The 15962-nt window shown below is 32.6% G+C and overlaps 2 protein-coding genes across 2 annotated transcripts; both read right to left on the reverse strand.

Annotated features, from left to right (window-relative positions):
- Nucleotides 1-89: 89 nt before the first annotated feature.
- LOC130950866 (serine carboxypeptidase-like) lies at nt 90-4046 on the reverse strand. Its single transcript, XM_057879463.1, has 9 exons — nt 3469-4046; nt 2626-2794; nt 2388-2507; nt 1995-2138; nt 1760-1913; nt 1150-1238; nt 749-1007; nt 491-624; nt 90-353 (listed from the first exon to the last, which is right to left on the reverse strand). Exons 1-9 carry the CDS (start codon nt 3798-3800, stop codon nt 225-227), a joined length of 1530 nt encoding a protein of 509 aa, XP_057735446.1. The 5' UTR covers nt 3801-4046; the 3' UTR covers nt 90-224.
- Nucleotides 4047-4955: 909 nt separating this feature from the next.
- Nucleotides 4956-15886, reverse strand: LOC130950409 (probable cysteine protease RD19D). The gene is made up of 10 exons (XM_057878896.1): nt 15503-15886; nt 14988-15107; nt 14540-14783; nt 14187-14425; nt 7233-7306; nt 6702-6775; nt 6470-6550; nt 6015-6102; nt 5765-5831; nt 4956-5372 (listed from the first exon to the last, which is right to left on the reverse strand). Exons 1-10 carry the CDS (start codon nt 15884-15886, stop codon nt 5316-5318), a joined length of 1428 nt encoding a protein of 475 aa, XP_057734879.1. The 3' UTR covers nt 4956-5315.
- Nucleotides 15887-15962: the final 76 nt, after the last annotated feature.

Raw genomic sequence — 15962 nt, forward strand, 5'->3', positions numbered from 1 at the left:
TTAGTAGTGCCTATTTGATTCTTGTTTTGTATTTTCTTTTGGCTCCCATGTTCTAGTTTCTTTCGAAGACACCAAAAAAAAATTAAGGATTATACACAGAAATGGGTGCTTTTTCCTTGTAAAGTTATGGCATGAGAAAAGGCTCAACATCCAAAGCAGCATATACAAATAGTTGATGGTCATTAATCTACCCTTTTGCTACACTGATTGCAATGAAAAAGATATTACATATCAGCAACCATTTTTGGCGCATCATCTCCGGATTTAGACAGGGTTCCCTCAGTCCACCTCTTCAGCATTTCTAATGCAGCCTTTGGTTGGTCCATTGGAACCATATGACCCGCATCGTGCACCTGTTTGTTTTGTTACACATAATATCAAAGTTGATTGAATCAGCATTTGCATTTGTGCATGTATTTCATATAGTATGTGAGATTGTCCTAGATAATTATTGAGAGTTTCACAACACAACTATCTCAGTGAGACATACCTTAAGGAAGCTTAAAGCTCCATGATTCTTCAATATTCCAGCTTCTGAGCCATCAACGGTGAAGGGAACTTCGGGAGAGTTTACAAATTCTTTCTGGCCAGACCATTCCATTGCATGAACCCACTTTGAATTACCTGCTCATTGAATTCATAAGACCGAGAGAAGTCCAATCAGTACAAGACATTGAAAAAATGTCTTAAAAAATGAAATATTACACTTCAGGACAGATTTAAAATGCGGTTACATATGGGCACACACCGAGCCAGTTGCAGATGAGATCATATTCTCCAGCATAAACAAGCAAATCAATTCCATCCTCAAGAAGAGTGGGAATTCCAACTTCAAGATTCCTCATCCAATCCACCAGCATAGCCTGATAAACTGTAGTACTGCAAGATACAAAATCAATATCCCCAACCCCAAGTGCATCTCGGACAGCTTTTAGGTTCAGGAACTTTTCCATGGGAGAAAAATCATAGCAAAGGTTCCCCTCACACTTCTTTCTAATGTCATAGTACTGCAGAAGCAACATAGAAAATAACTATAAAAAGTTTGTTCAAGACGGCCATATAAAATACATTTTAGGTTTATCAAGTAAACAATATAAAATACTTTTGAAATCTAAGCCATATTGAACAGGAAGCAACTGTGTTACCCACATTGATATCACCAACACGTGCCAAGATGGAACTGAATATTGTATTGCATACAAAATAGGAGGCTGTGCATGCGATTTTTCCATCAGTTCCTGAAAGGATTAAAACAAATATTAAGCAAAAAGGTAGTAGAAACAACTAAACAAGCCATAGGTTTACAATGAGATTGAGGGAATGAAATTGGTCTTTGAATCTTAAATGAAAAATCAAAGCTCTTATTATAGAATATCAATTTATAATATAAACAAAGTAAGATGATTTCGCTAAGATAGTTATAAAGTACTACCACAAATATTTATATCTGAAGATTAAATGATTGCAGTATATAAATTATAATAATGCAAACTTTTAAGAGACAAAATTATATAATTTACATAGGCTGTGGCTGTGCACATTTTATTGATTCATAGGACTACATAGCATGATCACAGAAAGTATTTCCCCAACACATGCTAATTATAAAAACAAATGTAGTTTATTCATTTTAAATTAAGTCTAAAAGCAATTTATATTCCATTAGACCCAAGCAAACCCTGACCTTTAACATATAAATATGAGAAGAAACAATGCTCCGTTAAAGAGGAGAATGGAAGTATGTCACATGTAAAATTACCACAAAGCTTTATTGCCAATTCGCAGGCTGGAACCATCACTTTATTTATACGATCATAGTCAGCCTGCCGAATTAAGCCCATGTCCAGTGCATAATCTGTGTAAGCTTTATACTGAATTCCAGGATCAGTAAGCCCATTGCCGATGGCAAATCCCTGTTTAACCACTTCAAATAAGATAAGCGATTCTTCTTACCGTTTGATAGTAATAATGGCTCATTATTTAATGTTACGAACCTTCAGGTTAATATGAGTTCCTTCTTTAGCTTTGTTTCCCTTATGGACACGAGCTGCAAAAGCTGGAATATAATGCCCAGCATATGATTCACCCGTGATATAAAAGTTATTTTCTGCATACTCTGGATGTTCTGCAAAGAAGGCCTACAAGGAAAAGATTGTAAACATGCTCAGAATATGATTGGTGAACCAAAGCCAGAACAAGCCAGGTATTCATAAGTCATACAAATTCGGCAGCAACTTAGCAAATTTTTCTTTTTCTCAGAACAGAAACTATGTGACGCTAAAAGGAGTTCAGAAACACTACCACCGTCCTAGAACTAATGAAATGTATTCCCCACAACAGCTTAAGGAACTTTGCATTAATTAATACTTAAGAGTAACCACAAGTACCTGTAAAAAGTCATACAGGTCATTGCTCACGCCATCTTCATCATGACGAATGTCACGACTATCACTGCTGTAACTAAACCCAGTCCCAGTTGGCTGGTCAACATACAAAAGGTTTGATACCTGCAAGGTTATCAAGCAAGCAATTAGTCAGGGTTCGATTTTCAAGCTAGTGATCACATGCACAGAACACCATAGATAGCAGTTGAAAGACAACAAACATCAAAACAACATGTGATACCTTGTCCCAACCATATTCATTCCACTCAAGGGACATGTTGTCAGCAATTTTGAAGGGACCATTTTCAAAAAACAGAGCCAGCTCACTACTGCAGCCAGGTCCACCAGTCAACCAAATCACCACAGGATCCTTCTTGTTGTTCCGTGATTCGAAGAAAAAGTAGAACATCCTGTGACATTCATCCAAAATTGTCAAATAAATTAGCAGAAACATAGTAAGAAATATTGTTTTAGCTATATCCTCTTAAAACAAAACATCCTCCTAACTTCTAAACAAGGAAAATATCTTTTCTTCGTTAATTTTATCTTCTATGGTCACACATTCTTAAGCACATTTACAAAATACAAAGCGTTCAATATTTTTATTATTTAGCAATTAGGAGGATTATTAGAAGAATACAATATGTGATCACTAGTTTTCAACATTTATTCTCTATACCCTGTTACCAGTGTATTCCATTAACAGAAACATGGAGAAGATTACGAATTTCCATAAGCAGTAAATCTTCAATTTAAGAGTTTTCCTACTTCCGTTACTTCGATGTTCATTTGTTTAATTAATTCAAATAAGAGAAAGTTTCAAATTCTGAACACGTTAATATGCCTTTTTATATTGTTAATTCTTATTGTCTAAACCCCAAACATAACATAAGGCCAAACACAAAATAACAACGAATAAACTGGGCCCTAGGGATCATATGTCAGCATAAAAAACATAGGGTACAGTGAAAGAAAAACCAATTGACCGAATATAACATTAACTAATTTAATCGCCAAAAAAAAATTGAAATAAAATTACGTCGTAGACGATATATTGAAAATTGAAGAGGAAAGCGAAGTTTACTTTGCTGCATAAGAATGCTGAAGGGGGTAATAGCCAGCACGGTGGCCCAAATCGTCGACGGAGATCCCTCCTGACACAAAATTAGGGAACCTCAACGGCTTCTCGACGATCTTCGCACTTCTGTCGCTGTTAGGAGATTCTTTTTGAATGATGTTGGCATCTTCACGAGGGAAGAGGTTGAGATCTCTGATGAGCTTCTTGGCCTGAATGGAGGGGAAGTTGGAGTCGCCAGCGAGGCGGAGATCGTCGGCGATGTTGGCGGCGGAGGGAGAGAGGAGCAGCAGAACGGCAGCGACTGCGAGGAGGAAGAGAGGGCGCGTGACGGTTACCATTTTTCAGAGAGAGAGAGAGAGAGAGAGAGAGAGAGATGCGTGAGAGAGAAAACATCGCGTTTGTGGGAAGCTGATTATAAAGGAAGAGTATTGCTACGTTGCGTGGGAGTGAGGTTTTGTGAACCAGAGAGAGAGAGAGAGAGAGAGAGAGAGGATGGACTGTTAGTTACAGTTAAGAAGCATGTATGCCATCATCATCATCATGCATTCATGCACTGTGAAATTTTCATTGACATTCAGCCATTGACGTCCTTGAATATTATTCCCTCCGTAATGCATCAAATTATTCTGAAGTACTATTAATCATAAAGAATCTTTACCGATTAATTTTGATGCGTTTATATTCGTTTTTTGGATAATGTTAAAGATAGTTATTAGTTATTTTTGTTGATGCAATATTAAGTCACCGGATACACTTAATGTTAAAGGTAGTTAATAGTGTATCAAAATTTAAATTTATATTCTTTTCACTAAAATATTGTATTTAATAAATTTTGAAAGGAAAAACATTACTAATAGAATATCGAATGACGAATATATAGTATAATTAAGCTATCATGGAGGGTTGCTTAAGAGAGAAGGAATTTTGTTTGCTTAACAAAATCGTATTAAGTTCCTTCTTTAAATTTGAAAAAAAAAATCATGATATTATTAGTAAATCAGAATTAAACTCTGAAGTCTGAATATGATCATTTATTTTATATTTTTATGCTAATTTTATTTTCTTTTTGGGTATAGTGGATAGGTAAATAGAGTTAAGTTTCTAAAAAATAGATTGATGTACTAGTTTGTGAAACTATGAGAGGTTAAATAGTTTAGCATAAAATGGATGCAACACACTTGAAACGTGCAACTGCAAAAGTTAGTTAAAACTGATCATGAATTAATGATAATTAGTTTGCACGTTTAAGCTAATATAGTATGAGTCTTGCAAGCTTTATCTTCATCACCTTCCTTCCCTTGTACTTCATCTAAGAATTTAAATTATCACTCACAAGTACAATAAAACTCTAGGTTAGAGCTTGATCAGGTTCAATGAGCACTTTAGCATGTCTTTTTCAATATATGTCATTATTTTACTTTTCTATTTTATCAAAAGTTTATAATAATTAGTAGATATTTATGTAGAAATAAAAAGCAAAAGAAAAAGGTAGCATGTTTAAGAAGTATTGATTACAAAATGGATTTAATATCATCATGAACATGTTTTGTATGTTAGCTGATGGCTCATCAGACACAAATAAACTGAATAGATACATGATGTGAATATATATTTACTCATTTCCCATCATCAAACAATGGAATTGGTATTAGATCAATTGGGGAAAATAATAATAACCCATCAACCCTCAAGAGTGAAACTATAAGGATCCTCAAGAACTAGCTCCTTCCCTCTCTAAAACATATCATGATCATTGATCAGTAAGTGAAGTGAGAACACAGGTTAGAAAGGCTTTACACAGTTTCTTTTTCTGAGTTGCCAATCATTCATGTATCTAAGAAGTTGCCAACAATCTAGTCAAAGAAGCCTTCCTCATCAAGCCAAACATCAACCAAGAAATCTACCATCTCCTGCATGAGTGAGACAATTGAATCATTCCTCTGTATATATAGGTTGCAACTTGCTATTATCTAATCATATATATGGTTTCAATTCTACCACTAAGCGTCGAAACAGTAAGATTGTAGCATCTCTTTCTTCAGTATATTTTCATTTACTGAAGCTTGGTGTCATTGTGTGGTTGTTATTGGTGGTGGCAATGGTTGGCCGGAGGACGAGAGAGCGATTCGGAGGATGACAAGCAAATCAGCAAATTCGGAAAAATAAATGTCAAATTTTAACAAAATTGAAACTCCGGGCAAACGTTGGGGACATTTAGTATACTTTTCCCTAGTCATTTTGACATCCATATGAATGCATAGGTACACATTTTCAATTTTTCATGCTTTGCCTAGATTCATACCGGTAAGGGTATCGGCTCCGAAAAAGGTTCGTTAGTGGAAAGCAGCTCTTCGTACGATGTTGACCAACTGCAATGAAGATATTTAAAATAACTCAACAGTTGTCTCAATAAGCTACACCAAAGTAATATGTTAGCTAAAAACCATTAGCATATGAAACTCTTCAAAAGCTTTTGATCATATCTATGATAAGAATGGTTGATCCAATTGTTAAAACACAAAAGAAAAAAGGAATTGGGCTATAAGGTATACCTAATAACAGGTTCCTTAGCTATTCTTGGTTGATTTTGAGACTTATCACCGATCCACTTCCTTCTATTCTCATGCCAAGCAATTGCAGCTGCATAATATATCAATCAACAGTAGGTTTTAAGTAAAAATTTAGAGGAATTAAATATAAACATAAAAATAAAATCATTGGTGAAAGGTTCAGAAAATTGAAATTGGAAAAAGAAAACAGAAAATTATGACAAGGCTACTACTATTTCTTTTCTTGTTTCTTCCCTCTAACTATTTCTCAATGAGTTAGGTATTTGAACAATATTCTATCTGATTTACATAATGTTCGGGAGGAACACGGAGGGACTTACACTAATCGAGCCCACTTAATCCAGCCGTAACTGACGTGGGACTCACTTGAATCCAATACCTAAAGGGAAAATAACCAATTAAGTTCAATATTGTTCTAATTGCAATGACAAACTTACCATGATTAATGAAAGTGGAAGATTGCTTCCCATTGGAATGAGAACTTAAGCTGGCCTTATCACCGGATCTTTTTGCTTCATCTGCAGATTTAGAATGCTTCAAGATTTGTTTCCCATTGGAATGGGAACTTTCAATGCAGACCTCCATCACATCCGAAGGGAACGACCATTCCCCACAATAATTATACAATAAATACACTAAAAACTGCTTCCTTGTAAAGACTATAAGTACCTCCAAGTTTCCTTACAGTTATTGCCCTGTGAATGTCAGAGGATCTGGAAAATACTTTCGCACATTTACTGCTTCTGCATAAAAACAGAAATGTAATTTGTATTTGTTCACAACAATAAACTAGGAGTAAAGCATCAATCGTAAAGTAAAATGAACGATTAATTCACCAACTATTCTCACCAACATTCATTCAAATGTCAGCAAATGAGAGATGTGATATCATTTATCTAAAGATTATGATCTCAACTTTAGTATTATCGAATATATCGGTGACACAACCTGTATATGACAAGTTTTTAACAAGTTAACATGGACAAGACCTCACCGTGTACCTACTATGTGTTCAAGTTCGGGACCTTGCAAGCTCAAACTTTTGGCAATAACAAATGCATATTGTCATTCATTTCCAGTTAGTTCAAATAAAGGGATGCCAACTTCTACAATAAGAGAAGAGAATTATATTGAAGCTACCTCTTGCATCTTCTAAACTGCATCTGATAAATGTAAAAAGGTAAAAAACCTTATACATACTTGTCCAAACAGAGTTCATTTTCTACTAGAATTAAGCGTTCCCGATGAGAAATCCTTGTTGCTAAAGCATTCAACTCAATCTGGATCTAACAATTGAAGATGTCCTATTAATATAAATCCTAGAAAAAGTACTATTCCTAACTGAAAAACTGTTGACCATAAATGAATTAATGAAATCGCATCCATTGATCGATATTTCAATACAAGAAATATAAACGATAAGCATGGGATTTCTCAACCTGCTTCTCTTCCAGATCTGAGAGAAACTCACTGAGATGAACACATAAACATTACTCATTAAATCTTACTCACTTGAACTAACTACCCAACATTGTTTATATATATAAAGGGAAAAGAATTTAAACCTATCAAAAACCCTTGTTTGGGCTAATATCTCCTGCTGATAAATCAAAATTCACATCATTACAGTATTACACAGTTCAATAATTGTGTTGGTTTTCAAACTTATAATCAAAGATAACACAGCTTCATCAAGAATACAATAAAAACTAACGGGCATGAACTTAAGAATATAAAAACATAGCACAAATGAGAATCCCAATAATTCCAAGTAAGAGACAAAACAAAAACAAAACACATTAATATTTCCTCATCACTGAACAATGCATCCAGCAAAACAAGTGCAAAATCACAAACCCAATTGAGATCTGAACCCAAATAGAAAATACTACCAAGTTCAAACCAAAAAATTCGCAATTTTCTCTGATATCTACATTAAAATAAATAAATAAAGACAAAGAATTAACAAGAATTTAAGCAATACCCTTATCGTGCTTTAGCTCACGGTAGCTGCAGATAGCTGAAAAAAGAGATCAACCGAAGGAGCAAACGTAGCAGAGAACTCAAAGTTACGATTTTGGAAAATGGGTATGAATTAAAACAAGCATTCACCTTCAAGAACTAACAAAAGGTGTCATTTTCTTTTCGAAATTTCTTGGGGTTTTGGTTTTGGACATGTGTGTCTGTGGCGAGTCGCTACTTTGTCTTAGAAACAAACCAAAACAAAAAATATTATAAATAAAAAAATATATGATTTTTCTTTTTTTCTTTCCTTTTTTGAAATTTGAATAATTTTTTATACTGTATTATTAATTTCCCTTTGAAATTTTGTTTGAAATAATTTTTTAAACTATTTATTGTGAGGATAAAATATTTTAATTTAATTGGTTGGATAAATTAGAATCATTTTAGAGTTTGGTATTTGGATTTGGTTTTTATGATTGTTGTTATTGGGTGTAACTTGTCAACTGTGTGATGTTACTTTGACTAGAATACCCGCCACCAACCAAACTTCAATAGAGCAACTTGGATAAGGTTACGAAGTAAACTCAAGGGCCTTTTGGTCCTTTTGTGGTCCAAATGAAGCAACAGATTCAACTTCCGACTTGTAAGAACCACATATTTTGTTTCCTTCTCCTACTTGTATTGCTAATAAATATCACTTTTTCTTTCCTTTTCTTTTTCTTCTGAAGTGGATATACTGCAAGTTAAGGGATTTCATTATTTTATATTATAAAAAATATAATTTAAGAGGATAATAATAAATTTTTCTTAAAACTTTTATATATTTAATGTATTGAAATGTAAAAAAAAAAAAATCTTTTCAATAATTTTTAATTAAATAATCTTTTTATGATCTTCTTAAAATATAATTTTAGAACACAAAATTAGCAAGATATATAAATTAATTAGATATGTGTCACTATTTATACATGAGTAATATGCATGTCAACTAATATGCGAGAAACATTACAATTTTTTTTAGATAAGTGCTAGGAAGACAATAACTTTTGTGATTTATAGTCATCAAATAGTTATCAATAATAATTTTAATGGTGTGAGATTGATGTAAGATTTCATCGAATAACTCACTTTTTTTTGCTGGTTCTGGCCAGAATTTAATAAAATTGCTGGTCCTAAACCTTTTTTTTTATTCAGTTAGTAAGCATGCATGCAATTTCATATAATAATTTATAAAAAAATAAAAGGAAATGCCAAGAAAAATAGAAATAAAAGGAAATAAAATCACATGATAAAAACAAGTCAAGCTAACCATGAAATTTAACAAGTCATGCTATTTGAGTTGGTCACCATTTGGGGGGAATCAAGCTGGTGAATTCAACTTTTTGCTGGATAATGTGGTTGCTTTGGATTAGGGTATAAGTATATGGGATCTCACACAAACTCACGTGTGAATTTAAGCATGGGTCAACTTTGTCTGCTATGGGAATCATGGGTTGGTAAAATAATCGGCCATTTTTGTTGTCGGTGGTAGATCTGAATAGCTTGTGAGTGCTTATAAGTTATAACACCTTGTGTTATTGGATTATTGGAACGCTTAAAAGTTAAAACCATACAGTAATATCAGCAAAATCATAGGAATTTATAATTGTTTGAAATTTGGAATTTTAAAAATTAAAATTTTTAATATAATGGCATCAATATTTATCATATATCTTAATTTAAAAAACTTAATAAAATATAAAATAACAGAAAAAAATATACCTAATTTTACTGCCATCCTAATTCCAATCTCAAACTAGAAAAATTCTGTATCCTGCATTATTTTTTTTCTTCGTGGAACATTCCTTGACGACTTGACCCTTACTTTTCTTTTCTTTTTTTTAATACGAAAGTGATACTCAAATATTGGGAAGTTTATAACTTGCAAATTTTAATCAATTAGATAATTAATCAAAGACTAAAGTATATTAATCTAACATACTAATATTTTTCTTCAATGGGAAGTGATTGTCAGATTGAATAAAGTTTGTGATATAACCGTTATAATTCAGCTACTATACATCATGATTCGGATATATACATTACAAATTGGTTATATAATAACAGTTATCAAGATAAATACCAAAATATTTAAATATATTATTACTCTCTACTTAAAGTAAAATTACTCGAAAACATAATTGTTATTCTTCATTTCAGATATAAAAGAAAGGTTAAAAAGATTATTTATGATATTATAGTTTGCAAAGTTTATTATCTATTTACTAACTTTTTGCAGGTACTCACCTTCTGTTCTCTAATCATTGTCGAAGTATAACTCATTTCGACAGAAAAGCTTGCAGTTATTCATCGTGGTACCTAGAAATAAAAGCTGTTTTTTTTCTTTAAGTCCCAAAATTTCTAGGTCTGCCTATGACTGATCAACCTCTTCCCACACCTTCCGAGCTTCTTCGGATGGTGACAGAGTTACAACAAACTAATCAACACATAGTAAAAGAAACCCAACAAATAGCAAATCAAATAGCCAAGCTAACTAATGCTCGGATTTCTCATAACGATGATCACAATAAAAACGACAAGATGACGAGGAAGAAAACTCTGATCAGACGCATATATTTGATACTCAACAACTAGAGAGAGATCAACAAAATAATGAAGGCAATGACTCGGACAGCACAGTTAGACTATTCACAGCCAAGGTCATGGATTTTAAATTGCCAGGGAACTTTACGTTACTGATGACATTAACTCTCTATGATGGCATCGGGGACTAAAAAGCACATCAAAACATTTCGCTCCATGATGATAGTAAACGATTTTTCTGATCCTATCTTATGTCGTTGTTTTCCTACTTTTTTAGATGGTCATGTACTTGATTGGTTTTTCTCTTTACCTACAAATTCTATTTCACGCTTCCAAGAGCTCGCCAAGTTATTTGAAGATCAGTTCGTTGCATCTTTCATATATTTACTTGACTCCGATTATTTGAACACCATCAAGTAAGGGCAGCATGAAAGATTAAGAGAATATCTTACTCACTTCACCAAAGTAACAATGAGCATCCCAAACCTTCATCTAGAGGTACACTTACATGCTATTAAAAGCAACATTCGCCCAGCAAAATTTCAAAGAGACTATCACCTTGGTCAAACCTCGAACCATGGCCGAGTTTCGAGAGAAAGCCAAGGGTCAAATGGAGTTTGAGAAGTTGCACCACGCTCAAAGGTTAGAAAAAGGTCAAACCAACAAGGATGATGACAAAAACCGAAATAACAAGAAACCTTTTCAATTAACATCTCATTATGATTCTTACACTCAATTCAATACCAAAAAGAAAGAAATCATTAAAAAAATACTAAATTTAAAGCTAATCAAATATTTTTGAAAGGTTGGAACCTACTAAGATCTCAAGAATGTGAACAAAATAAAGTATTGTGCTTTTCATCAGAAACACAAGCACACTACTGATGAGTGCGTTGTAGCTAAAGACTTACTTGAACGCTTAAACAGGAGATGCAGTTTGAATGATGGACGATTGTTAGCGATAGCAAGATCTGTGGCGGTGGTCGACAATGGAAAGAAGTGCTTGAAATTGTGCCGCTGTGGAGTTTCTCTCTTTTGGTCGTTACTTGATCTAGGGTGGGAGAGTTTTTCATTTTCACTGTGTTTGACAATTGCTTGAAGAAGATAATAAAAATGAAACAGAATAAAAAAATTTAACGACAATAATAGTAATTGTCATTATTGATGGAAAGAAATTAAAATTAAAAATAAAAAGATAATAATAATTTAGTGACAATAGTAATAATTGTCATTATAAAATATAGCAATAATGACAAATGTATAATTACTACTAAAACATAAACAAAATCAATAGCAGCTATTGTGTTATTCACTAAAAATTTGCTGCTAAAATTATTTTTTTTTTTAGTGATTCCATCGTGTCTCTTCAATTGTGGCCAAATCACCACCACTTATGGTCGTATTTTTTTGGGATCACAAAGAAAAGACTTGAACCGTAAAAGAAGTAGGAAGGTGTGGCAGTTTTAGAAGCGGATATGGCCAGAAGAAGTGACGGCCAACATGTGCCTTGAAGGAATGACATATGGTTACACATGTATATTGCACTGGGTGATGCATCTTTAAGATTATAGTGGCGATGTTGAGAGGCAGCGTTGGGTTGGGTTTTCATTTTGTGCATCTAATTCAAATTAAATTCAACTATATTAGTTGTATTAATACAAGCATAATGGTCCCTCTTGGATTAGACTTCTTCTATTTCTAACTCTCCAGATAGGGTCCTCAGCGTCGGCAACGATTTCCAAAATTAGTCATCAGGATATAATATACATTAAAAATAAATTGAACTACGCATTTATTTATACATAAATATATTGTGATTGATTTTAGTACGCAAATAGCATTTTTGAATTAAATCTTAACATTGTGGGTCAAAATTTGGATCAATTCTTAAAGAATATTATTTTGTACAAATGGTCAAGCTATTTTTTTTAAATAATCAAATTTTGATGATAGGAATATTCATGGGTCGAATCAGATCGAATTTAGTTAGACCCAAATTTTGTCCTAAAAAATCACTTGATCGACCCAATGTAAAATTATTATAGACAAATTTATAAATTTTATATACTAAAATAATAAAACTTACTTTTAAAAACTAAATTTAACAAATATTTTCTCATATTTATATTAGAATAAATTATTTTAAAGCAAAAAATGCTATATACGATAACATAAAAAATATTAATTGAAGTATAAAAGAAAAATATAACATTATTAATTTTACTCTAAAATATATTTTTTTACTATAAACAATAATTTCGAATAAGACCGAATGACTCGAAGCATAACCCGAAAATAATACCGAGTAAAAATAACACGGTGGATACTTCTATGATGACATTTTCACATAAAAATAGCATTGTGAAATTAGATGAGTTAATATGTTTGACTAAATATGTTTGATTAATCATCTAAGGGTTCACATTATTGGAGATAGATCATCTTCAGTTTTTTTAACACTTAAAAAAATAAAGTTTGATCTCTCACTATTAACTTTATAAGTAAGAGTAAAATTAAATATGAAAGAGAGAATAATAAAGAATGAGAGATTACAGTTGATATCATCCAATTTTTTTTTTATTGGAAAGAATCAACTTCCTATTATCTTCATATAAAGATGTCATTATGTGAGTATTCCCAAAATAATAAATTCGAACCCGACAAAATATACCTTGAGTGATGAATTTTGGGCCGGACTGAATCTTAAACACCCTTATTTGGTGTTTATTTTATTTAAATAATAGAATAAAAATAAGATAAAAATATTATTTTAAAATTAATTGTTATTTTTATTAATTATAATTTAAATTTATATATTTGTTTCATAACCTTAAAGGTAAAGTGGTTGTTAAAAAAAAGTAATGTAATAAATTAAACTCTAATTTTCAATTAGGATAATTATATTTTATTAGTATGAATTACTATAAATATAGATGGTGTAGGAGTGTAATCAATCTGGTAAAAAATTAGTAATTGATAATTTTTTCTTTCAAATTCTTCCTTCTATGAAATTATCTCCTCCTTATTTTTCTTTGATCAAATTAATTTTTTCCTATTTTTCTCTTATTAATTTTTTTTATTCTATATTCTTTCCCTTTCACATTACATTATGTACAATATCTCGATTTTTTTTTTTTTCAATCGGCCTTAGCTTTTAACTTAAAAAGGCATATATACCATACTAGTAACTCTTCAAAATTATATATAAGATACAAATACGTGATACATCATATACATCATACATCGTGGTGACACTTACTATCATTTATATGGAAATCTTATTTCTAGTAGATAAACAAGACCCAAACCAACGAAATTCAAGCAGACTACAAGACATGCAAACTACCTAAATTACAAAGCTAATATATTGTACCAAAGATCTTTTAGGTGAAATAATCTTTTGGTAATTGGTACAAAATAGTAACATATATAGTATCCGATCCTACTAGTATATACTATATCTATAGAAAGGATTGGACCTAATCCATGTTTTGGACTTGGCTATCATTAGTATATTAAGCATTCAAACTTATATATCACACACATTATAGCATAGTGCATCATTAGCGTGTGTTGTATCTAATGGGACACCATTGCAGTAGAAACCAACGTGTTCACTCCACACATGTTATATCCTCTGCAAATCTTGAAATACCCATGTTCTCCCCAACGCTTCCCCCATGAATTCTTGATTATCCAGTATGGTTTGTTCCCAAGTCTAAGGATGGAGAAGCCTTTTGTACCATAGCCAACTAGTAACCCTCCATGGTTGGGCTTCTTTCCACATATAAAAGGGCATGACACACCTCCTATGTAGGTTTGCATGTAAACTGCATTCACTCCAACTGCACACATTAACAATACTTCATCATAAACAACATTAATGCTAATAATCTTCTAGTGCTAATATTGATGCATACATGTCAACATAATAAAAATGTTGAATTAAGGAGACTTACTAGCAAGAGGGCCTTGTTTGACTAAATATGCAGCAATTTGGTCATCATCCGCAGGGATATTGGTGAAATTTGATACTCTAACTACTATTTTGTTTTTGTCAAATTTACATTCACCTCTGTTTTGAGTGTAGGGATATGTTGCTTCCTCTTCCACACCGCCAGCTTCCATCAAATAGTTATAGGCATTTGTCATAAGACCACCCTGACAACCATTGTCGCATGCTGTCTTATCTGTTATGTCACACTTAATAAAAATGAAAGAAGAATAAATTAGAAATAAACATACAAAAAAAATTGCACATATTACATTAATATAATACACCAAGTAGATTAACCAAACATTTTCGTAACATAATATATAATTAGAGTTATGAAATTTTATGACTAAAACAAGGATTTAACTAACAACAAAAACCATATTATTACACATTGAAAAATAAATGTTTACTTTATTGTCACAGTCTATGAGCTGTTGTTCACTAAGATTAAGAAGCTTGCCCGTTGCAATAAAATGAGCTCCTTCAAGAGTTCCTGTAGTGCTGAAAGCCCAACAAGCTCCACACATACCCTGTATTAATTATGTACAAATACTTATCATTAACCATGCAAAAATATTAAAATTGATCAACAATATTTTAGAAAAGTAGCAAATATTCATGTAAAGCATATTTATCAGCCATCAATAATGTTTTTAATGGTACGAGATTTCATCTAACGACATGGAATTCTTCACTTTTCTTTTGTTGGTTACATGCTAGACTTTTCCTTTCCCTTTCCGAATTTTAGAATACGGCAAAAACTCACAACTCTAGTGATTCATGATATAAAATTGATAATTGAAAACTATTAATCGACAATTTAATGATTTTAATCATTCATGTCAAATTATCTAGCAATTTTCAGCTATTAATTTCGCATAAAAACAAATTCATCTGAGTTTTCACTTCACCTTAGACTACACACCTGAGTCTTAACTTCAGTAACCGCTCCTTTCTCCCTCCAATCAAAAGTTTCCGGTAACCCTTCCACCTTCAAGGGTGGCGCCATCCTATCGGCAGTAAATTTATTTTCGTTCTGAGACACCAAACCGTGAGTGTACAGCCTCAAGAATTCCATTTGTGTGAGATCTGAGAACTGTGTGACACCATGAGCGGCTGAGGGATCAAGCACTTGGTGTCTTAAGGCCGTGACGATGTTGTCGGCAAAGATTCCAAGGCGACGGAGATACTCCTCTCTGGTGGTGTAGTTCTTGCTGTAGTTCTCCATGAAGGCTTTGAATTTGTTCTCTGTTGAGAGAAGGTAGTTGTCCTTTTGCTCCAGTTTTCTTGCTATTTCCTCAACAGTCATTGCCGATGATGAGAGAACCACCATCAAAGTACAGCAGAGGAAGCATGTAAGTAAAGGCCATTGTAGCTTTGTGAAC

The sequence above is a fragment of the Arachis stenosperma genome, chromosome 9, assembly GCF_014773155.1.
Source record: "Arachis stenosperma cultivar V10309 chromosome 9, arast.V10309.gnm1.PFL2, whole genome shotgun sequence".
NCBI classification, from domain to species: Eukaryota; Viridiplantae; Streptophyta; class Magnoliopsida; order Fabales; family Fabaceae; genus Arachis; species Arachis stenosperma.